We start from the raw sequence: 24,208 nt of genomic DNA, 5'->3' as shown, positions 1-24,208 counted from the left end.
TGTTCTTAAAATGAGGTGCACTTTCCCTAATGAGGCCTCATGCTGCTGGTGCCCTTCCATTCGTAGACAGAGGTAAAGTTCGCAAACCAGGACACTACTTCCGGTTTGGCGGAGTTTGTAAACCGAATTGTTCTTAAACAGGGCTGTTCTTAAACTGAGGTACCACTGTATCACGCTGAAAATTACATTGAAACAAACAAAGGGTATGTGTAACCATTTAGGTAGGGGTGGAGAAAATATTTCAGCCTAAGAGACAGGTTCCCTTCTGGGCAGCTTTTTTTGCAGGGGGCAGTGTCACATGTGAATCAAAAGTTTATGGCTAAATGAATGTAAAATGGGAAGATATTAATTAATTATCCGAGCACGCCAGGTCTGAAACAACAATGTACATAAAGGACTACACACGTGAAATGGATTTCCTATTTATAAGATGTAACAGAGGTGCTGTTTGTAAGTAGGAAGTAATAATAATAATAATAATAATAATAATAATAATAATAATAATAATACAGTCATAGCTTGGTTCTCGAATTTAATACATTCCAGGAGTCTGTTCAACTCTCATAATGGTTCGAGAACCAAGGCGCGGCTTCCAATCAGAAGCAGCAGAAGCTGCGGAAGTCATGTCAGACGTTCATCTTCCGAAAAGCGTTTTCAGTTTTTGATCGATCGGGAGCCAAAACGTTTGAGTTTAAAGGCATTCGGCTTCCAAGGTTTCACTGTAATAATAATAATGTGGTCAGCTGCAGAAATGGACTAACGACAAGTGAAGGATCAACTGAACATTAAACAAGAGAAGATGCAGCTACGGGAGGAAATGATTGACATATGTTTGCCACAGGAGCGGGAAACCTGATTTTAAGAAATTGTATTAAATTAATTAGTTTGATTTGTAATAATTTGGAAAATTAATAAAAATAATTTTTAAAAGAAGATAAATGAATGTAAATTTACCTCTGTACAGCAGGCTAGTTGCTGCACACACTGCCACTGTCACAGCCCCCCTCTCTGTCCTCCATCCATCTCAAGGACACCTTCCAGCCAGGTGAGAACACTCAAGGAAGGTGTGAAATGAAACCTAAGTGGGATATGGCCTGGGGAGAGTGGATGTGCCTTGTGAGAGTCCCAGAGGAGAGACAGAGAGCTCAAGCCTGATGTTCCCCAACCCTGCTTTGAAACAAAGATGGGTAAACTATGCCAGTTTGACTACAACTTCCATCAGCCCTGACCATTGGCCATGCTGACAGGGGCTGATGGGACTTGGAGTCCAGCTTGTGGAGAGCCACGCAGTGAAATTAGCAAAAATGTATAAAACAAGTAATAAATGTTGGAAATGTAAAGAGAAAGAAGGAACATTTTACCATATGTGGTGGGAATGTAAAAAAGTAAAGGGCTTTTGGGAGATGATTTATAATGAACTGAAGAAAATGCTGAAATATACATTTGTTAAGAAACCAGAAGCATTTTTACTAGGAATAATAGGTAACGAGATTAATAAGAAAGAAAGGAAATTGGTTTTATATGCGGTGACAGCAGCAAGAATACTGATGGCCCAGAAATGGAAACAAGAAGAACTACCCACGATAGAAGAATGGAGAATGAAAATGACAGACTATGCTGAACCTGATAAACTAACAGGAAGAATCCGGAATCGAAGCGGCCAGAGGTTCACAGAAGACTGGAGTAAATTTACAGAATATATGCAAAAACTAAGTGACAATCAGATAACATTTGTAAGTTTTAAGGAAGTTTTGTGAAAATATTAATTAGAAATATTGTTAAAAAATAAGGTAATAAGTAAAATAATATTGTAGTGCAATATTAATTTGAGAAATGTGAAAGAAGTGAGTAAAATGGGGGATTATCAGACAAGCTGAGGGAAGTCAAAAAGGAGAAATTGGTGATGAAGAGAAAAGATGTTTTGATTGTATAATTTTGTATTGGAAAATGAATAAAAAATTTATATATATATATAAAAACAACTTGTGGAGAGCCACATGTTTCCTATCTCTTCAGGGCTTGGTGAACCAGCAGTCCACACCTTCCTCCACAATTCTGCTACATGTGCCCCAGTCTCTGAGTTTACACATGTACATTGGCTGAACATAAGATGGGCATAGCTGTAAACGTTTCCCTTTTTTAAAGGGAAATTCTCTTATTCCGAATAGGATTCCTCGCAAGAAAAGGAAAAAGTTGACAGCTATGAAGATGGGAGGTTGGCAGCCTGAAGAGCAAGGTGCAAATGCTCTAAATAAATAAATGTGCTCAAAGGTGAAACGAAAATGGCGGATTAACTTTGCGAAAAATGTTTGCGCCGCCTACTCGAGAAGGAAGCATTGGTTGCTGCTGTATTTATGTGGGAAACTGCTCACAGTACGCACAACATAATACTTTGAAAAATACAGAAACATAATCCTTCCCTCTACCACCACCCAATTCAGTTCACTGATGGCTAATCTTTCAAAAACAAGCAAACAAACTTCCTTCTCTGTTCCAAGCCCAGCACCCGCTTAAATTTCAGCCCGTTGTTCTTTTGACAAAACATGCATTCCTCAGGGTTGTCTCATTGCAGAGGATAGTGGCGCACTCGCTTTTTCACTCCTGAGAGCCAACATAATCCAGTCCTTTACATCTTTGTATTTTTGGGTGCCTCCCAAGAAGCTCTCAGCATCTCGGTTTGCAGCGCACATGAAAATGGCGCATGGGATCTGAAGCCCATGTCAAAACAAAACAACGGAGCTGGATTAAATGGTGGCAAAGATCCTGCTTTAAGGCTTCCTCATTCCTGCTTGACTGTTGGGAACCTGAAACTAGCAATGGGCAAACTGATCAATTTCTGTTTCTAACCGTTTCTCATTTCGTCCAATCTTAAATTAAATTCTTCACATCTCCAAATCAGTTTGTGGGTTGTTGCTTTTTTAAGTCCTTGTGCAAATTCACCAGCCTTTGCATGCAAGATGTGTAGAATTATGTAGCAGCAATTTGTCCCCATTGTATCTAGTCCAGGTATGAGAAATTGGACCTTCCTTGCCATCATCCCTGGCTATTCACCATGCTGGTTCAGCAACATCTGGAAGGACAACGGTTCCCACACCTGATCTAGAAAAACGGACGTCAAGTCATTGTCTATCCCTGAGGTCCTAGGCCAAAAATGCACTTGATGGACTGTGCTGGATCTTTATAGCCAGCAAGTTCCATTTAGACCAGATATGGGGAACCTGTGGCTCTCTACAATGGATTGCAGCTCCCATTACCCCTGACTATTGGGAGACCAAGGATAAATGAAGAATATGGAAGCCAAAGCTAATGGAAGCCAAAGGTTTCCATTAGCCGTGTTGCCATTAAGAAAGCAATCCAAAAGTACCAGTAGTGCCATTTCTTTATCAGGACCAACCTGAAATATCGCAAACTTGCTTAAGTTAGCAACTCCTTTCCCCGAACTTGCTGGCCTCAAGGTGTTTCAGACTCTAATTCCCATAAGCCCCAGCCAGCATAGCCAATGGTCGGGGATGATGGGTTTTGCAGTCCAGTAGGAACAGGTTGCAGAAAGCTGGGTAGACAAACTAAGGCCCGGGGCCTGGATCTGGCCCAATCGCCTTCTAAATCCCATGGACGGTCTTAGAATCAGCGTGTTTTTACATGAGTAGAATGTGTGCTTTTATTTCAAATGCTTCTCTGGGTTATTTGTGGGGCCTGCATGGTGTTTTTACATGCGTAGAATGTGTGTTTTTATTTAAAATGCATCTCTGGGTTATTTGTGGAGCATAGGAATTCATTCACTTCCCCCCCCCCAAAAAAAAATATAGTCTGGCCCCCCACAAGGTCTGAGGAACAGTGGACCGGCTCCCTGCTGAAAAAGTTTGCTGACCCCTGCGCTACAGCATGCCAATACTGGTGGCAAATTTCTCCCACTGGTGTAGCCGCAATAAAATAGGCACAGACAGATAGAAGTCCCCAGTTTGCCCAATCACAAATTCTCCAGCATACCTGTCAAGCACACTCCCTTTGTGCTGTTGCAGATCTCAATCATCACCCGGACCTGAAATCACAAAACACGGTATCTTTATGGCAGGGTGCAGAATGTGAGATTTAGACAGCTTCCTACCATTCTAGCACATCAGAATAATGCTTTAAAACAGAGTGTGCCACGACTCGAGATAAATAAATCAATTAAATGCAGAAAGGTTGCCCTCAGCTCCAAAGCACAAATCCATGGAGCCCAGCTCTATCAGTTGCTGCTGGTCAAAATGGATTTATGACATTTCCAGGGTGAGAGGCAATATGAATGTCTACATGCTTAGCTTGTTCCCGTAGGAATCCAGACGTTAGACAGGCATGATCCAGCAAAACTCATCTTATGTTCCTAAGAGGTTGCCCGCTGCATCTCTGCATGCTTAAATACTCTGAGTTCTTCCGATTATTATTTCTTGGGGCAGGGAGTTGGAGAATTCAGTATCCTTCTGCATCAGGAATGAATGGTCACTCGATCACTCCCAAGGCATAGACTAAGCATGATCTTCAGAGGTGGCTGCCCACTGTGTCTCTGCATGTCAAAAAGCCCAACTTTGCCACCTTTCAACAGCCTCTGCTACTGCAGGAGGAGATGGTTCTGCTGCATCTCTGTGTCTTAAGTGTTACAATAATCCAGTCACACCTAATGAAGAGATACAGAGTAATTCTGCATCCTTGCTGGAAGATCCCTGTTGTGTCTCTGCTCGAGTCACTGTCCAAGGTAAACCTGCCAAACAGGAGACAAGTCTAGATCTGCAATTCATGCTGAAGCCCAGCAAGCGTGAGAGGGTCACCAAAGGCAAGTTGTCCTTTATAACTTGAGGTCCAAATACAGTCTTAAAGATTTGCTTTCCAAGGGTGTCAGACCAAACATTTTTGAGTGTACGAGTACCCAGTTGAGTTGCCCCTCCGCTTGCAATTATATAGTAAGCATTGAGCTGGAAGGGATCTCAAAGGCTCTCTAGCCCAACCCCTGCCCATGATCCACTGATACAGCATCCCTCTTAGGTGGCAAACCAGCCTCTGCTTGAAAACCTAACAGGAGCAAAAATCCAGTTTCCAATTTGAAGTGGATCTGTGATCTTTTATTAACTATTAATTCGTGACTTCTTTCCTACAGCAGTGGTGATAAACCTCAGGACTGCAGGCAAATCATGGCCCTCCAATCCTTTCTATGTGGCCCTTGGAACTCCCTCCCAGGCTGTACTCCCAATGTATTTGAACTCTGATAAGCTGGACAGAGGACAGAAGAGAGCTTGGGGGGTGTAGTGGCCCACTGCACCAAGGAAATAATTTAAAGGGATGAATGCTGGTTACTTTTTGTACAGACATCATTGCTGACAAACCAGGGAATGTAGTGTTCCAAAGGAGGGCAATGTTAGGACAAGCGTCAAAATGCAACCTAAGCTCATTTTTTAAAGAACACATTGGCCTTAACTGCTAAGGCCATTCGGGGGGGGGGGTATGTTTTTTAATCAGGCATCAGAAGAACTGGGTACCATGCTCCTACTCATTCAAAGCATAAGCACCAGAGTGAACTCCCAGCAACTCTCCAATGTCATGACTTGTGATATTGTGTGTGCCCTCCATCTGTGCCCTCCATCCGAACCCCACTCCTTTGCTGCTGCAAATCTCGGACCCTCCAAGTGCCCCTGTTTTCCAGGGACAGTCCCGGATTTACAGAAGCTGTCCCTGTTTCTTATTTGACCCCGGAATTTCCCGCTTCTCCTTAAAGGTGCAGTCCAGTCATGGCTGACTCTGGGATTGCAGCGCTCATCTCGCTTTATTGGCTGAGGGAGCCGGCGTACAGCTTCCGGGTCATGTGGCCAGCATGACTAAGCCGCTTCTGGTGAACCAGAGCAGCGCACGGAAACGCCGTTTACCTTCCCGCCAGAGCGGTACCTATTTATCTACTTGCACTTTGACGTGCTTTTGAACTGCTAGGTTGGCAGGAGCTGGGACCGAGCAATGGGAGCTCACCCCGTTGCGGGGATTCGAACCGCCAACCTTCTGATCAGCAAGTCCTAGGCTCTGTGGTTTAACCCACAGCGCCACCCGCGTCCCTCCGCTTCTCCTTAGGACATCCCTATTTTCTTCGGAGAAATGTTGGCGGGTATGGTGTTATGCAACCCCTGAGCCAAGGAGATAAGTAACTATACAACGTTCAGAAGACATCTGAAGGCAGCCCTGTATAGGGAATTTTTTAAACGTTTTATGTTTAATAATATTTTTATATACGTTAGAGTGGCTGGGGTAACCTAGTCAGATGAGTGGGGTATAAATAAAATAATAATAATATTGATGATGGTGGTGGTGGTGGTGGAATAGGACATCCCTATTCTCATCAGAGAAATGTTGGAGGGTATGAAATCTTCAACTGGGGAAGCCAACACAATGTCCTGTGGGTGCTGCTGGACTCCAACTCCCATCAGTCCCAGTCAGCATGGCCAATGTTGGGTACCTGGGAATTTGAAGTAGGGAGCCCTGGGAAGCTGCCTTCTACCAAATCAGACCACGAGTCCATCAGGTTCAGTATTGTCCACACTGGTGGGAAGTGTCTCTCCAGGATTTCAGACAGGGGGCAGCATTCCCAGCCTTACCTGGAGATGCCAGGAATTGAAATTGGGACTTTCTGCATGCAAAGCAGATGCTCTCCCGCTGAGCTATGTGCATAGAAGCAGGATTTATAACACTATCATTTTCACATCCCTCTTTTCTCCCCCTGCTACCATTGATGCCATCCTAGTTTTGTGATTGTTCTCCTGCCCTAAGTACATCCATTAAAATGAAAGAACAGGTTTATTCTGAGAAAGCTTTAGCTGGGTACATGTCATACATCATCATTATTGTTATTATTGTTATTATTGTTAAACAACTTACAAATTAAAATATATAGCAAATATACATGTCTGTAAAATGTAAAACATAAAGGACCCCTGGACAGTTAACTCGAGTCAAAGGCAACTATGGGGTTGCGGCGCTCATCTCGCTTTCAGGCCAAGGGAGCTGGCATTTGCCCACAGACAGCTTTCCGAGTCATGTGGCCAGCATGACTCAATCGCTACTGGAGGACCATGATGAGTGCCAGACTGCATGGAAAGGCTGTTTACCTTCCCACCACAATTTATCTACTTGCACTGGCGTGCTTTCAAACTGCTAGGTTGACAGGAGCTGGGACAGAGCAACAGGAGCTCATCCCATCGTGGAGATTCGCCAACCTTCTGATCGGCAAGCCCTAGGCTCAGTGGTTTAGACCACAGCGCCACCCACGTCCCATACATGTATATGTAGGCTTGTTTAAATAAGAAAGGTTTTAGCAGGTACCTAAAACAACACAGAAGGGATACGGGTGGCGCTGCAGGTTAAACCACAGAGCCTAGGACTTGCTAATCAGAAGGTCGGCGGTTCGAATCCCCGCGACGGGGTGAGCTCCCGTTGCTCACTCCCTGCTCCTGCCATCCTAGCAGTTCAAAAGCACGTCAAAGTGCACATAGATAAATAGGTACAGCTCCGGCGGGAAGGTAAACGGCGTTTCCATGCCCTGCTCTGGCTCGCCAGAAGCAGCTTAGTCATGCTGGCCACATGACCTGGAAGCTGTACACCAGCTCCCTCGGCCAGTAAAGTGAGATGAGTGCTGCAACACAGAGTCGGCCGCGACTGGACCTAATGGTCAGGGGTCCCTTTACCTTTACCTAAAACAGCCCAGATAAGGAGTTTGCCTAAGATCAATAGGCAGGCATTTCCAAACTGTTCATATCACCCAGGAGTTTATCTTGTGTTATGTACTGAAGTTCTCACCCTGGGCCAGCAGGGGGATAGAATCATAGAATCATAGAATCATAGAATCATAGAATCATAGAGTTGGAAGAGACCACAAGGGCCATCGAGTCCAACCCCCTGCCAAGCAGGAAACACCATCAGAGCACTCCTGACATATGGTTGTCAAGCCTCTGCTTAAAGACCTCCAAAGAAGGAGACTCCATCACACTCCTTGGCAGCAAATTCCACTGTCGAACAGCTCTTACTGTCAGGAAGTTCTTCCTAATGTTTAGGTGGAATCTTCTTTCTTGTTTTTCTGGAGCAGCAGAAAACAACCTTTCTCCCTCCTCTATGTGACATCCTTTTATATATTTGAACATGGCTATCATATCACCCCTTAACCTCCTCTTCTCCAGGCTAAACATGCCCAGCTCCCTTAGCCGTTCCTCATAAGGCATCGTTTCCAGGCCTTTGACCATTTTGGTTGCCCTCCTCTGGACACATTCCAGTTTGTCAGTGTCCTTCTTGAACTGTGGTGCCCAGAACTGGACACAGTACTCCAGGTGAGGTCTGACCAGAGCAGAATACAGTGGCACTAGTTTTCGCTCAGGTCCACATATGCAAATAAGGAAGTGAAAGTGACGTTCAGTGATTGGATAGTTACAGAAAGTGTTACTGTTGCTTTGTAGTTGAGCTCTGTATAAGCAGGTTGGCTGAACCCTTCAGGCCAGTTCTGTTCTGGGCCTGTGAATAAACAAGAATCGCTGTGTCGTCTGATATGTTCACCCACAACTTCACATCCTGCATAACAATAACATAATCCCATATTCTGTACAACCACTGAAAACAAGGATGGGGCACCTGTGGCCTTCCAGATGATGCATAGAATTGCAGAGAGACCCTGAGGATCATCCTGCCCAACGCCCAGCAACCATTGGCATTACCAGCACCATGCTCTAACCAACTGAGCTATCCAGGATGATGTTGGACTCCAACTCCCATCAGCCTCAGCCAGCATAGCCAACGGCCGCTGGTGATGGGAAGTGTAGTCCAGCAACATCTCAGGAGCCACAGGCTTACCCCACCCCCAGTTTAAAAGGTACTGAAGGATCCGGTTCTCTTCTGCATCTAGACACACAACCCATGTTTGCCTTTGGGAAACATTTTGAGCCTTTGCCTTTGGGCGGGCTTGAGAAAAGAATGTGAGATTATTAGCAAGCCCTATCTGGAACACGAGCAAACTTTGCTCAGCGACATAATACAAATAGGGTTGATGAGCAAGGAATTTTGGATGCGCATCAAAGTGCTCCTCTCACATTCCACACGGCGCTTTTCACCGAACTGAGAATGAGTCATTTACTACAGATTTGGGCTTCTTTGTTTTGCACCGTCGTCCAATCTATAGCCATGCCAGAATATCACGACTGCGTTCCAGATTCCTTGCCCTCTCCTTTTTGCTTATTTTGCTTTCATTTCCACACTTTTGTTCACAAAGTCGGGCGACTGATTGCCCACTCTTTGCAGAGCTTCTTCACCAAAAACATTTCATCAACTGGCATAATCATAGCGAGAGTCTATTAAGAGAGAGCGGGAGAGCGGAGTGTGGGGGTGGAGGAGGACGAATTTGTCCTGCAATTTGTTTTGACACAAAAGAATGAATCGAGGGATGGGAAAATGGCCACTGATTTTTCGTTGTTGCAATACTTGTCTCTAGATCGGGAGCTACTGAAGACATAGGAATGCACCCAACAAAAAGGATGAAAGCTTCTTTCTTTTACTCATAGAATTTCCACACCACTTTTGCCAAGCAAAAGACAGTGGGATATAGCAAAAAAGCAGAAGATTTATATGATCTGAAGAAAAACCAGAGTATGAGACGGGGGGGGGGGTATAGGACAGGATAGAGGCCTGCAATGGACCCCCTACACTCAGCCCACACCTACAGCATACATGTAAAACACTATAACGGCACTTTTAAACAGCCATGGCTTCCCACAAAGAATTATGGGAGCTGTAGTTTGTTCAGGAGGCCAAGGGTTGTCAGGACACACACACACACACACACACACACACACACACTCCTACAATTCCCAGAGTTCCCTGGGAAGATGGTTTGATTGTGAAGCCACTCCAGCAACTTAATACGTATAGACACAAACTAACTGAGATTTCCCACCCATTCCCAGGATCTACACAAAGTAGAACAACACTGGGAAACAGCTTCAGGCGAACACTGATGTCTAGCTAGAGAGCAACTGAAACTGAAATATACTCGGAGTTGAGAGTGGATTTCATGCTCTTTATTCAGCTCATAGTGGTGAGGAGGAATGGAAGTTCCCCCAGAATGTCTGCTTTATATACATTATTTACACAAGGGGCCCCACGTGATTGGCTAATTCCAGGATTCACCTGTAGGCCAATCAGGTTGCGGATTCACTTCCACCTGGAACTGGATTGGGTGGCTACTGTGGACCAATCAGACTGCTGCATTCTGGATCCTATTCAGCTCAGTACACAACAAAAACCAAATCGTCTTCTGTTTGTTTTCCCCACATCCTTTCCATTTCTTACCTTTTGCAAGAACATCTGCAGAACAGATGACGTTAGCTTTGCAATTTTGAGAGCTTGATCTGTTCTCTCTCTCTCTTGGGGAAGGAAGATGAAGCAAAAGCAGCGAAACACTGGCTCATCTGACAGCCTTCACAAGTGACCCAAGAAATGTGCATGAGGAAACTGCCTTACTAGATCATTGTTGTCTGCACTGACAGCGGCTCTCCAGGCTGTCTTCCAGACTCCCTGGACCAGCCAGCAATAGAACCTAGGACTTTCTGCATGCAAAGGAGATGCTCTAACTGCTGAGCTGCAGCCCTTTAAAATGCAAATGATAGTCCCTAGCTTTCTGGCTATGTAATAGGAATGATCTAATGAAAGGGTCTGAACAGGTGAGATCTTATGGAGCCACACAGCTGTGGGAAATTTATGCAGGCTCTTCTGGCTTCTCTGGCACTCACAGGGTAAGGAGGCAAGAGAAAGCAGCAAGCATGGAAAGTAAGCTTGCCTTGTAGAGGTTGGAGGGATGGAGGAACAAAAAAAAATTCAAAATACATATTATGTGAAGAACACATAATACAAGCACCTGGCTCAATGGTACTTGATACTTGAGTCTGGACAGAAGCTCCACCAAGCAAGACATGTGCAATAGAAGTTCTTCCATCCTATTTATACCCACCTTTAAAATTAAAGTAATGAATGGATAAAATTGCCTCTCAATTGTATTTCCACCTGCCTCCTTTCCCTTCTTGCATTTTTTAAGATCTGCTGGTACAGATGTCATTCTTCACTGCCAGTTTTGTTCTGGGTTCAGATTTCATTTTGCATTTCACTTTAAACCACCCTGAAAACTTTTTTCATCAAATATTGGCAATTAAATACAGAGTTGCCAGCTTTACACCCAGATCTGGCTCCTGCACCTTTAATAATCACTTAGGTAAAGGTAAAGGGACCCCTGACCATTAGGTCCAGTCGCGGCCGACTCTGGCGTTGCGGCGCTCATCTTGCTTTATTGGCCGAGGGAGCTGGCGTACAGCTTCCGGGTCATGTGGCCAGCATGACTAAGCCGCATCTGGCAAACCAGAGCAACACACAGAAATGCTGTTTACTTTCCCGCCAGAGCAGTACCTATTTATCTACTTGTACTTTGGCGTGCTTTCGAACTGCTAGGTTGGTAGGGGCTGGGACTGAGCAATGGGAGCTCACCCCGTTGCAGGGATTCGAACCGCCGACCTTCTGATCAGCAAGCCCTAGGCTCTATGGTTTAACCCACAGCCCCACCCGCGTCCCCTAAATATTACATTAGTCTACAGCAATTGGAATGAGATGATGCTCCTTGGACATTGGCAAGACTATCAATGCCCACTAGCCCTGATGGCTGTTTTCTACCTCCATAGTCAGAGACATTATGCCTCTGAATACCAGATGCTGGAAATTATGATTGAAAGAGTGCTGTTCTGCTTGGGTCTCGCTTGCAAGCTTCCCATCGTCATCTGGCTGGCCACTGTGAAAGCAGAATGCTGGACTAGATGGGGCTTTAGCCTGATTCTACAGTCAAGCTCTTCCGATTATTATTATTTTATTATTTATTGGATTTATACACTGCCCTATACCAGGAGGTCTCAGGCGGTTCACAGAAAAGATCACAATATATAAAATCAAAATAAACACAATACAGTGGTACCTTGGGTTAAGAACTTAATTCGTTCTGGAGGTCCGTTCTGAACCTGAAACTGTTCTTAACCTGAAGACCACTTTAGCTAATGGGGCCTCCCGCCACTGCTGCACAATTTCTGTTCTCATCCTGAAGCAAAGTTCTTAACCCGAGGTACTATTTCTGGGTTAGCAGAGTCTGTAACCTGAAGCGTATGTAACCTGAAGTGTCTGTAACCCGAGGTACCACTGTAACCCAATAACACCCCCCACCCGCCCAAAAGAGCCACATTTTAAAAGGGCATAGGATGTCAGTCAAAGCAACCAAAGGCCTGGTTAAAAAGGTGTATAATGAAGGCGCCAGGTGAACTTCCCTGGGGAGAGCATTCCATAGATGGGGAGCCACTGCAGAGAAGGCCCCGTTCTCGTGTTGCCACCCTCCCGACATCTCGTGGAAGAGGCACACGAAGGAGGGCTTCAGAAGATGATCTCAGGGTCCGGGTAGGTTCATATGGAAAGAGGTGGTCCTTGAGGTATTGCTGTCCTGAGCCATTTAAGGCTTTATAGGTCAAAACCAGCACTTTGAATTGGGACTGGAAACTAATTGGTAGTCAGTGCAGTTGGACCAGGATTGGTGTAATATGCTCAAACCGTCTTGCTCCGGTGAGCAGCCCGGCCGCTGAATTCTGAACCAGCTGAAGTTTCCAAACTGTCTTCCTATGTTCTTATGGCAAGCTTCCAAGTGTTGCAGATCATTAAAGGCACAACTCTCCAAACTGAGTGTCAGCTGTAGACACGTTATGACTATATAATCACTCAGACAACTGTTGTATATCTTGGAAGAAAGTTCTGTTTTTGTTTTTACTGCAATGCAGTTTAGGATTAGATAGCATTTGCACACCTTGTGGTTCTGTCTTAGGATACAAAATATCACACAGCAACTTTTAATACTGCAGATAAAGTATTTTATGGGGGAAACGTCCAACGGATCATAAATTCTATCACTGTCAAGCCATCTCCCTGAGTGTGCACAAAAGTTATCATAGAATCACAAAACTTTTCCAACCCCCTGCAATACAGGAGGGGCTTTACTCGTGCTTCTGCAGCTGTGCCTCATGAAAATCCAATCTAACCCACCGGATCGAAGCTTGGTAAAGCAAAATCTCTCTTTGGATTTTCTGCGCAACTGATAAGATCAAATTCAGCAGATAAGATTGGAGCTTTGCAAGACACGGCTGCAGAACAACCAGAAAAGTTCTTGGACCCAGTGGAATCAATCGGTACACACAAAAAATCAAAATAAAGGTCAAACGGAAGTATGGGTGAGAGTGCGTATAAAGGCAGAGTGTGGGTTTTCGGATAGTTTGCTAAGGCTCTTGATTCCTCCAACAAATCAGAGGGTTTGGAGGTGCTTAAAGCTATGGGGTTGTAAAGAAAAATTAAGAGGTGTTGCCGTTTTAAGTAAAAAGGTAAACGTTAAGGACCCCAGGATGGTTAAGTCCAGTCAAAGGCGACTATGGGGTTGTGGTGCTCATCTTGCTTTCAGGCTGAGGGAGCTGGCGTTTGTTCACAGACAGCTTTCCAGGTCATGTGGCCAGCAGGACTAAACCGCTTCTGGCGCAACGGAACACCATGACGGAAATCAAAGCGCCCGGAAACGCTGTTTACCTTCCCACCGCAGTGGTACCTATTAATCTACTTCCACTGGTGTGCTTTCGAACTGCTAGGTTGGCAGGAGCTAGGACAGAGCAACGAGAGCTCTCTCCATCACGGGGATTCAAACCGCCAACCTTCTGATTGGCAAGCACAAGAGACTCAGTGGTTCAGAAATTAAGAGGCATTGCTGTTTTAAGTACTGCTGTTCAGCTGATGTTTTGGCTCACCTTGGCAGTGCAGAACAAGCTGTCCAAAATACCACCAAGATCACAACCTGGAGATTGGCTCTTCCCATTTAAACCTAGGGAGAGGGATTTGAAGCATCTGCAAACCGCCCCCTTCCCTAGCCCTCTCCTCCAGCCCCTGCTGCGCAGCACACTTGGAGGTCTTGCACAGCACAACCAAAAGAGGAACGTGGAAAGTTGCATTGTACTGAATCAGACCATTTAGCTTGTGTCTACACTGACGGGCAGTGACTGTTTGCGGTTTCAGAATAGAAGTCTTTCTCTGTCCTGCATTGCAGGGGTTGGGCTAGATGACCTTTGGGTACCTTCCAACTCAACATGAGTACATTATCCTACCTGGAGATGCCAGGGACTGAACCTGGGAATTTCTGGCTATTTAAATCAAGAGGGGTTTTGTTTTTTGAAAAAATGATACCCTGCTTATGGCTGCATACAATTCAACAGTTATTATTAAGGCACTTAAATATACACTCTTTGGCTGGTATCCTGCACATACCCAGGTTGCTTAGATCCAACCTGAGCACAGGCATGTGAATGGAAGAAATCCTCTAACAGGCTTCAGATCGCAAAATTCATCAGGTGGTGCCTTTCTGAAGTGCGGCCATGCAGAGACAGGGAAAGCTGTAGCTGTCAAGCACACAGGAGCCTTTGACACTGGGGGTGATGCTATCGCTGGATATTTCAGGCCCCCCACCTCCACCAAATATCGGGGCCTTCATTCGCCCTTGCCATCTTTATCTGCTGGCCTCGCTCCTGTGCCGCGAAGAACGGCTGAAATCCAACAGGGGGAACTTTCTTTCTTCTTCTTTTATGCGTTTTCTGTTTTACAGTTTAAAATATGCATTTTACCTCCTTCAGATATCAGTGACTTGCCTTTCCATGGTTCATTTTACATATCGTAAATCCCTGCATATTTTACAAAAACTATACCATTCAGTATTCCATTATTGCACCCTCAAAACTTGGTTTACACTGTTGAATTTATCTTAATGCTGCCAGCGTTTTCAGCTGTACACAATTATTTTCTCTTATTCTATATGTTAAGTCTGCGAGTTGTGCACATTCTGTCAACTTAAGTTTCCATTCTTCTTTAGTTGGGACCTTGCTTGTTTTCCATTTTTGGGCTAGCAAAACCATAGCTGTCAACTTTTCCCTTTTCTTGTGAGGAATCCTATTCAAAATAAGGGAATTTCCCTTAAAAAGGGGAAAACGTTGACAGCTAGGAACAAAACACGGCCGCAATAGCAGCATACATAAATTAGCTTTCTTGACACCTGGGAATTTCAGTCTGAATTATCCCCAACAGAAAGGACTCTGGTTTTTTCCAGTTCACTGTGGATCATTTCCCAATACTCTTTTACCCTAAAAGGGTACAACAGGAGGGAGACTTTTCTGCCCCTCTCCATTGCACGAGCTGCACCTGTTGGATTTCCGCTGGCCGGCAGCACAGGAGCTCTGCCAGTGGAGAGTTGTGGGTAGCAAGCCTGACCTTGGGGGCAGATAACTGGAGCTTTCCAAGCGCAGATTTCTCTCTGGATCTCTAGGGAGAAACCCAGCCTAGACCCCGACCCCTCCTCCCCCTCGACAGGCCAGAGCGCCCCCTACCGGCACCATGGAGTAGGTCATCATCATGAGCATGTCCTCGTCCTCGGCGCGGATGTGGCTCTTGGCGAGGGCGCGCCTCCGCTGGCTCCTCTTGTCGCGGCCGCCCGGCGCTTGGGCGAGGCCGCCGTCCGACGGGGCGCCGCTGTCGCGGAGGTGCCGCAGCGCGCTCGGCGGAACCTGGGGCTGCCGCAGCTGCGCCACCTCGTCCTGGATCGCCTGCAGCGCGGCGCTCAGCTCCCGCCACTGGCCCAGCAAGAAGACGGTGCCGGCGGCGCTGAGCGCCGACAGCAACCCGACGGCAGCCAGCGCGCAGCACAGCGCCCGGCTGCCCGCTGCCTGGCCCTGCATCGCGACGCCCGACGGACCAGGCGCTCCTCGCTGGGACAACTCGGCCGGGGGTGGCAGGGGGCTCGGCCGCGACGGGGAGGCGCTTATGCCCCGTGGGCGGCTGGCTCGCACCGTCGGGGGCGGAAGGGCTGCGAGTGGCGGGCGCCCCGGCGCTGGGAGGGACGGAGAGAGGCTGGCCGGGACACGGGCCAACCCAGCAGGCGAGCCCGCGAGGGCGAAGGCTCCGCGCAAAATACGTGTCCTGCGGGCAGATGGATCGAGCCCTGGCTGCTCCAGACAGGGCTCTTTAAACCCTACAGAGTTTGGAAGGGACCCCGAGGGTCGTCTAGTCCAAACTCCTGCAATGCAAGAACCTCAGCTCCATTCTACATGACAGAAGAAGAGAAGAAGAGTTCACTAACTCCCAAGGAAGTCTGTTCCCCTGTCAAGCAGCTCCTACCATTGCAAAGTTCTTCCTGATATTTAGTTTGAATCTCCTTTCTTGTAACTTGAATCCATTGGTAAAGGTAAAAGGTAAAAGGTAAAGGACCCCTGGACGGTTAAGTCCAGTCAAAGGTGTCTATGGGGTTGCGGTGCTCATCTCACTTTCAGACCGACGGAGCTGATGTTTATCCACAAACAGCTTTCCGGGTCATGTGGCCAGCAGGATTAAACCTCTTCTGTTGCAACGGAACACCATGACAGAAACCAGAGCACACGGAAACACCATTTACCTTCCCGCCGCAGTGGTGCCTATTTATCTACTTGCACTGGTGCGCTTTCGAACTGCTAGGTTGGCAGGAGCTGGGACAGAGCAACGGGAGCTCACTCCATCGTGGGGATTTGAACCGCTGACCTTCTGATCAGCAAGTGCAACCCATTGGTACAGGTCCTACCCTCCAAAGCAGGGGAAAACAAGCTTGCTCCATCAATGATCAAAGACGACTGTCATATCTCCTCTCAGTCTCCTCTTTCCCAAGCTAAATATACCCAATTCCCTCAGCCGTTCCCCATAAGACTTGTTTTCCAGATCCTTGATTGTCTTGGTCGCCCTCCTTTGCACATGTTTCAGCTTATCAATATCCTTCTTAAATTGTGGTGCCCAGAACTGGACATAGGACTCCAGGTATGGTCTGACCAAGGTGGAGAGTCTATGACAGACAGCACAGGCAGCAGAAGCAGCACTGCACTGGACGGACGAGTCATCCAACTAGACCAAAGGCAGCTTCTGTGGTTCCGAAGGCTGTGCCTTCAGAAGTTATTTATTGAATTTCTATGCTGCTCTTCACCCAAGGGTCACAGGGTGGTTCACAACAGAAAAGCACAGAAATACATAATGTAGTAACAAGCCCACAAAATACCCTGCCCCCCAACACACAGTTGAAAAGACCATAGATTGGTTAATTAACCAAAGGTCTGGGTGAAGATGAAGGTATTTGCTTGGCACCTAAAGATATGTAACAAAGGCACCAGGCGAGGCCCCAAATTCTCCTCACAGAATTACAGTTCCCAGAATTCCCAGGGAAGAGAAATTGAGAATTGTAGCTCTGTGAGGGGACTAGGGGGCATCCCTAACAACTACTCTTAACAAACTACAGTTCCCAAGATTCTTTGGGAGAAGTGATGACTGCTGTGGTATAACAGTGCTGTAGTAGTAGTAGTAATAATAATAATAATAGTTTATTATTTATACCCCGCTCATCTAGCTGAGTTTCCACAGCCACTCTGGGCAGCTCCCAACAGAATATTAAAAATAGAATCAAACATTAAAAACTTCCCTAAACAGGGCTGCCTTCAGATGTTTTCTAAAAGTCAGGTAATTGTTCATTTCCTTGACATCTGATGGGAGGGCATTCCACAGAGTGGGCACCACTACCGAGAAGGCCCTCGGACTGGTTCCCTGTAACCTCACTCCTCGCAGGGAGGGAACCGCCAGAAGGCCCACAGTGCTGGACCTCAGTGTCCAGGCTGAACAATGGGGGTGGAGACGCTCCTTCAGATATACTGGGCCAACCCACACTGGAAGAATGGCAGATGAAGGTGATAGACTACATGGGCTTGGCAGAAATGACGAGCAGAATCCGAAAACCAGGGAAGAGAAGCAGCGCAAGAAGAATGGAAAAAATTCAAGGACTATTTAAAGAAATATTACAAAGTTAATGAAAGTTAGAATGATGTTGGACTGGAAAGTAAATGGTTACTATTAGCAATGGTTAAGACAAGGAGAATAAGGAAGATTAGTTTAAATCTAAATTAAAATAAGGGAAGATTTGCTGAGTAATCGATAAGAATTTGGAATACAGAAAAGGGAGGCATGAGGAAGTCGGGGAAGAAAGGTACAAGAAATTAGGATATGAAATGGTACATGTTTTTTTGTTTTGTTTTTGTCTTTGTATGTTTATGTATGTTATGTCTATATGGAAAAAATTCTCGAATAAAAATATTTAAAAAAAAAACAAACAGATATACTGGGCCAAGGCCGTTTAGGGCTTTAAAGGTCAGCACCAACACTTTGAATTGTGCTCGGAAACGTACTGGGAGCCAGTGTAGGTCTTTCAGGACCCGTGTTATATGGTCTTGGTGGCCACTCCCAGTCACCAGTCTAGCTGCCACATTCTGGATTAGTTGTAGTTTCTAGGTCACCTTCAAAGGTGACACATAGAGCGCATGGCAGTAGTCCAAGCGGGAGATAACCAGAGTATGCACCATTCTGGTGAGACAGTCTGCGGGAAGGTAGGGTCTCAGTCTGCATACCAGATGAAGCTGGTAGACAGCTGCCCTGGACACAGAATTGACCTGCACCTCCATGGACAGCTATAAGTCCAAAATGACTCCCAGGCTGCACACCTGGTCCTTCAGGGGCACAGTTACCCCATTCAGGACCAGGGAGTCCTCCACACCAGCCCGCCCCCTGTCTGTCCCCCAAAACAGTACTTCTGTCTTGTCAGGATTCAACCTCAATCTGTTAGCCGGCATCCATCCTTCAACCACTTCCAGACACTCACACATGACCTTCACTGCCTTCACTGGTTCTGATTTAAAAGAAGGGTAGAGCTGGGTATAAACCGCATACTGATGAACACCCAGCCCAAACTCCCTGACGATTTCTCCGAGCAGCTTCATATAGATGTTAAAAAGCATGGGGGAGAGGATGGAACCCTGAGGCACCCCACAAGTGAGAGCCTAGGGATCTGAATACTCATCCCCCACCACCACTTTCTGGACACGGCCCAGGAGGAAGGAGCGGAACCACTGTATAACAATGCTCCCAGCCCCTCTAGATGGTCCAGAAGGATGTCATGGTTGATGGTATCAAAGGCTGCCGAGAGATCCAGCAGAACTAGGAAACAGCTTATGTTTAGTGCGGTTATGACCTTCATCTATACATGAATTTGGGGGGAATTATGGCAGGATCGGCTAGAATGTATCTAGTTTGTACAACAGATCACCCCTTGATTTGAAAATGTCACCCTGAGCCCTACTTACGGTCATAACCTTGCAAAACAAACAAACAAGACCCCCAAAGAATGTGTAAGAGAGTTTACTAAACTAATACACACATATACATAGAAAGAGAGAGCATAGCTATGATAAAAAACAATAAATACACATAGAGGCCAACTAAGATCACAGCAGTTCATGAGTGAGTCTTAAATAGAGTTATGCATTTGAATAAAAAATGTGTGGTTGATCATTATCCCCACCCCCGTCTTTTATTATCCGTTATAAAACAAATTGATAGATTAAAGGAATCATCATCACTCTGAACCACCATTCGGAGCATAGCAGGGGGGGAATATTAGCACTCAGTTCCCCATCTGTGCAACCTTGTGGGAGATCTTGGCTTCTCTCAGATGTGTTGCTCTTGTTTCATTATTTACTAGAAGTATAATAAGAATGGAGTATTGCTATAGAACCCTTTATGCACAGACATTCTAAGACACCAGCCATGGTTTTATATACAGTGGTACCTCGAGTTAAGTACTTAATTCGTTCCGGAGGTCTGTTCTTAACCTGAAACTGTTCTTAACCTGAAGCACCACTTTAGCTAATGGGGCCTGCTGCTGCTGCGCCGACGCCACACGGTTTCTGTTCTCATCCTGAAGCAAAGTTCTTAACCTGAAGCACTATTTCTGGGTTAGCGGAGTCTGTAACCTGAAGCGTATGTAACCTGAGGTACCACTGTAACTTTGCTTTTCTTCAAGATGCTTTCTCCATCCATTTCCAGAGTCTGGCATTCAGGGGTGGCCATGGCTTGATCTGTTCTTGCTCCATTATCTTCAAACTGTTGTTGTTGTTGTTTAGTCATTTAGTTGTGTCTGACTCTTCATGACCCCATGGACCAGAGCACACCAGGCACTCCTGTCTTCCACTGCCTCCTGCAGCTTGGTCAAATTCATGTTGGTCGCTTCGAGAACACTGTCCCACCATCTCGTCCTCTGTCATTCCCTTCTCCTTGTGCCCTCAATCTTTCCTAACATCAGGGTCTTTCCCAGGGAGTCTTCTCTTCTCATGAGGTGGCCAAACTACGTTTTGTTAAAACTGGCGGGGAACCTCAGGCTCAGGGGCCAAATATGTTCCTCCAGACCTCCTTGTCTGGCCCTCAGGATACTCCCAGGGCCTTTCCCACTCCCCAAACTGTGCCCCTCTGTGGCCCTGCTCCACACCCTCCTTGAGCACATTTGCTTGCCTGGAAGGTGTCCCTCAACTGTGGCCATGCCTCTTGCTGGCCAAGATGAAGGTGGGGTTGTGTATACAGAACCCTCTTGTTTTTGCAAGGCTGGGATATAGCCTACTGTGCATCATCATTGGCACACAGCCCCCAGAAGTTCCAGACAAGGGAATGAACTAAAACCACTCCCCCCAACCCATGAGTGCTGGACACAGCAAAAGCACTTTATTTCTTATTTATTGAAATAACTTTGCTTTCACAAGGCAGGGAGGAAGCAGGTTCTGCCTCTGTATCTCCTGGCACTTTGAGAACAGCATCAGCAGGCATCAAGACATACCCTGGTGGTTCCTCTAAGCCAGTGATGGCCAAACTTGGCACTCCAGCTGTTTGGGGACTACAACTCCCATCATCCCTAACTAACACGACCAGTGGTCAGGGATGATGGTAATTGTAGCCCCAAAACAGCTGGAGGGCCAAGTTTGGCCATCACTGCTCAAAGCCATAGGAGCCAACTCCAGGGGGGGCACAATCCCTTTGCCCCACCAATAAAATATTTGAGGGGGCTGGGCCACCCCAAAGTTGATGGGCATTGCTATTCAAATGGGCTGTGTGTGGCACGTCTTGTGATTGATTATGCAGGGTCGGGATTATCTGTTCCCTCCATATTTTATTTAGGTTGGCACCCCTGCTCTAAGCCAGCAATGTGGAACCTCTAAGAGGCAGGGCTAATGAGGCACAGGATGCCATTTCCCTGAAGCCATGCCCACCAGCCCAACATCAGATGCCATATGAGTTGTTGGGTGAGGGGTAGGTAAAACCTTTGCTGGTCCCTAGTGAGAACAATGAAGCTGCTCTCACCTTTAAAGTCATCACCTGATATCATAATGACACCAGGTGATTGACAGGTGGGTTCTCCCCACCCGCCAGTCAAAGCTGGCTTGTGGGGAGCCTTCCAGCCAGATCCAGTTCCACACCCCTGCTCTTAGCTCTCTTAAGCTCCTTTTCTTCTGTTTGCTCCAGCTGTTTCTTTTGCTAAGTATCAGGTTATGCAAGTATTCATTTGTGTGCCATGCATTTCACGTATCATACCTCCAGGTACCCTTTGTTAAAATCGCAGCAGTGCTTTAAAAACACTTTGCTTCTTGAGACTCCCAAGTCGTATGTCAAATGCTGGAACAATCCCCGGGACCCACAGAAAACAGGAACACCTAATGGGTGGTTCCCACACATCCTGATAAACACAAACAGCTTATGGTTTGCTTAAGCACTGAGGTGTGAGGACTTATCTCAGCCTGATGCCCTTCTGGCTGGGGCTGATGGGAGTTGTGATCCAAACCATCTGGAGGGCACTAGGTTGGCAAAGGCTGACATCTATAGGGATCAACTGCAACTAGGCCCATCTAGTTCAGCATCGTATTTCCCGCAGTGGCCAACTGGATGCCTTTGTGAAGTCTGAAAGCAGACTTTTTATTAAATTTTCTGTTTTGCAATTTAGAATATTTATTTATACAACTTTGAAATATCAATGTCTTCCCTTCTTCTCTTTCCATGGTTCATTTTACATAGCATTTGTTGTTGTTTAGTTGTTTAGTCGTGTCTGACTCTTCGTGACCCCATGGACCAGAGCACGCCAGGCACTCCTGTCTTCCACTGCCTCCCACAGTTTGGTCAAACGCATGCTGGTAGCTTCGAGAACACTGTCCAACCATCTTGTCCTCTGTCGTCCCCTTCTCCTTGTGCCCTCAATCTTTCCCAACATCAGGGACCTTTCCAGGGAGTCTTCTCTTCTCATGAGGTGGCCAAAGTATTGGAGTCTCAGCTTCAGGATCTGTCCTTCTAGTGAGCACTCCGGGCTGATTTTCTTCAGAATGGATAGGTTTGATCTTCTTGCAGTCCATGGGACTCTCAAGAGTCTCCTCCAGCACCAGAATTCAAAAGCTGGAGGTTTTATTTAGTTAAGGCTAAATAGCTACTATTTAGTCTTACTATTTAGATACTATTTAAATAGCTACTACTATCGCCGAAGAATTGATACTTTTGAATTATGGTGCTGGAGGAGACTCTTGAGAGTCCCATGGACTGCAAGAAGATCAAACATATCCATTCTGAAGGAAATCAGCCCTGAGTGCTCACTGGAAGGACAGATCGTGAAGCTGAGGCTCCAATACTTTGGCCACCTCATGAGAAGAGAAGACTCCCTGGAAAAGACCCTGATGTTGGGAAAGATGGAGGGCACAAGGAGAAGGGGACGACAGAGGATGAGATGGTTGGATACTGTTCTCGAAGCTACCAGCATGAGTTTGACCAAACTGCGGGAGGCAGTGGAAGACAGGAGTGCCTGGCGTTCTCTGGTCCATGGGATCACGAAGAGTTGGACATGACTAAACAACTAAACAACAACAAAAATAGCTACTGCCAGGGCCAGCCCAAGGGATTTGCTGCCCCTGTGGATTCTGCCACCTGAAGCAGTCACTTCACCTTGCCTCGTGGATGGGCCGACCCTGGCTGCTGCTCCATCAAAAGAAGCACTAAATAAAATGGCAAGTGCCACTTGTATCGGCAGGCTAGCAGCACAATCCTAACCCAAGAACCTGACTTTGGAGTAGGCAGATCTCAGGCTAAGCCTGGGCCCAGCCAAGGCCACACCAGCAGAAGTCTCCCATCCCAGCTCAGCAGGAGATACGCCAGGGTAAATGAAGTTACAGGGAACCGGGCAGAGGGCCTTGTCAGCAGTGGTGTCCATCCTGTGGAATGGCCTCCTGCCAGCTGTCAAGGAGATAAATAATTCTACAACTTTTAGAAGACATTAGAAGGCAGCCCTGTATCAGGAAGTTTTTAATGTTTCCATTTGTTTCCATGGGAACCTACCCGAACCCTGAGATCATCTTCTGAGGACCTCCTTCGTGTGCCCCCTCCTCAAGAGGTCCAGAGGGTGGCAACACAAGAGCAGGCCTTCTCTGCAGTGGCCCCCCGTCTGTGGAATGTTCTCCCCAGGGAAGTTCGCCGGGCGCCTGCATTATACACCTTGAGCTGCCAGGCAAAAACGTTCCTTTTTAACCAGGCCTTTGGTTGATCTGATTTACATCCTATGCCCTTTTAAAATGTGTTTTTTTGGTTGGAGTGCATATTGGGTTGTTGTTTTTATTTTTATTAGGTATTTTGTGGTTTTATATCCTTATTTTGGGACGCGGGTGGCACTGTGGTCTATACCACAGAGCCTAGGGCTTGCTGATCAGAAGGTCGGTGGTTCAAATCCCCGCGACGGGGTGAGCTCCCGTTGCTTGGTCCCAGCTCCTGCCAACCTAGCAGTTCGAAAGCACGTCAAAGTGCAAGTAGATAAATAGGTACCGCTCCGGCGGGAAGGTAAACGGCGTTTCCATGCACTGCTCTGGTATACTAGCTTCTATATATTTTACATAATACATACTAACTAATCGTGCATACATATATAAACCATACGACTATTATTTAAGTACTATTAACCTATATACTTGACTTAAGAATATTTATGTATATCGTGCATTACTGTTCATCCTCATGGATATCCATCAATCACTACCCTCCATAATCTTACATTCAGACATTACCTGCAATCATTCTCTTCAACACGGAAGTGTATTTTATACATGGTTATCTCTTAATCTAGCTTCTCACGTGAGAATCATCAACCCCTGCACACTACGCCCCCCTCCCTAGTCTCACGTCCATAACATGAGGTTGCACCACTTTC

General features: G+C 46.3%; 1 protein-coding gene across 1 annotated transcript in view; it reads right to left on the bottom strand.

Moving 5' to 3' along the window:
* GLDN (gliomedin) overlaps window positions 1-16,016 on the bottom strand; it is a 37,378-nt gene extending 21,362 nt beyond the window's left edge. Inside the window, exons 1-2 of the mRNA XM_083586655.1 lie at window positions 15,480-16,016; window positions 3,988-4,039 (exon numbers count right to left, since the gene is read on the bottom strand). Coding sequence (XP_083442781.1) covers window positions 3,988-4,039; window positions 15,480-15,827 — 400 coding nt within the window. The 5' untranslated portion in view covers window positions 15,828-16,016. The remainder of the gene's footprint in view (window positions 1-3,987; window positions 4,040-15,479) is intronic.
* Between the last annotated feature and the right edge of the window lie 8,192 nt (window positions 16,017-24,208).

The sequence above is a fragment of the Podarcis filfolensis genome, assembly GCF_964270895.1.
Source record: "Podarcis filfolensis genome assembly, chromosome: 14".
Classification (NCBI taxonomy): Eukaryota; Metazoa; Chordata; class Lepidosauria; order Squamata; family Lacertidae; genus Podarcis; species Podarcis filfolensis.
This window is presented reverse-complemented; position numbering and strand designations above follow the sequence as displayed.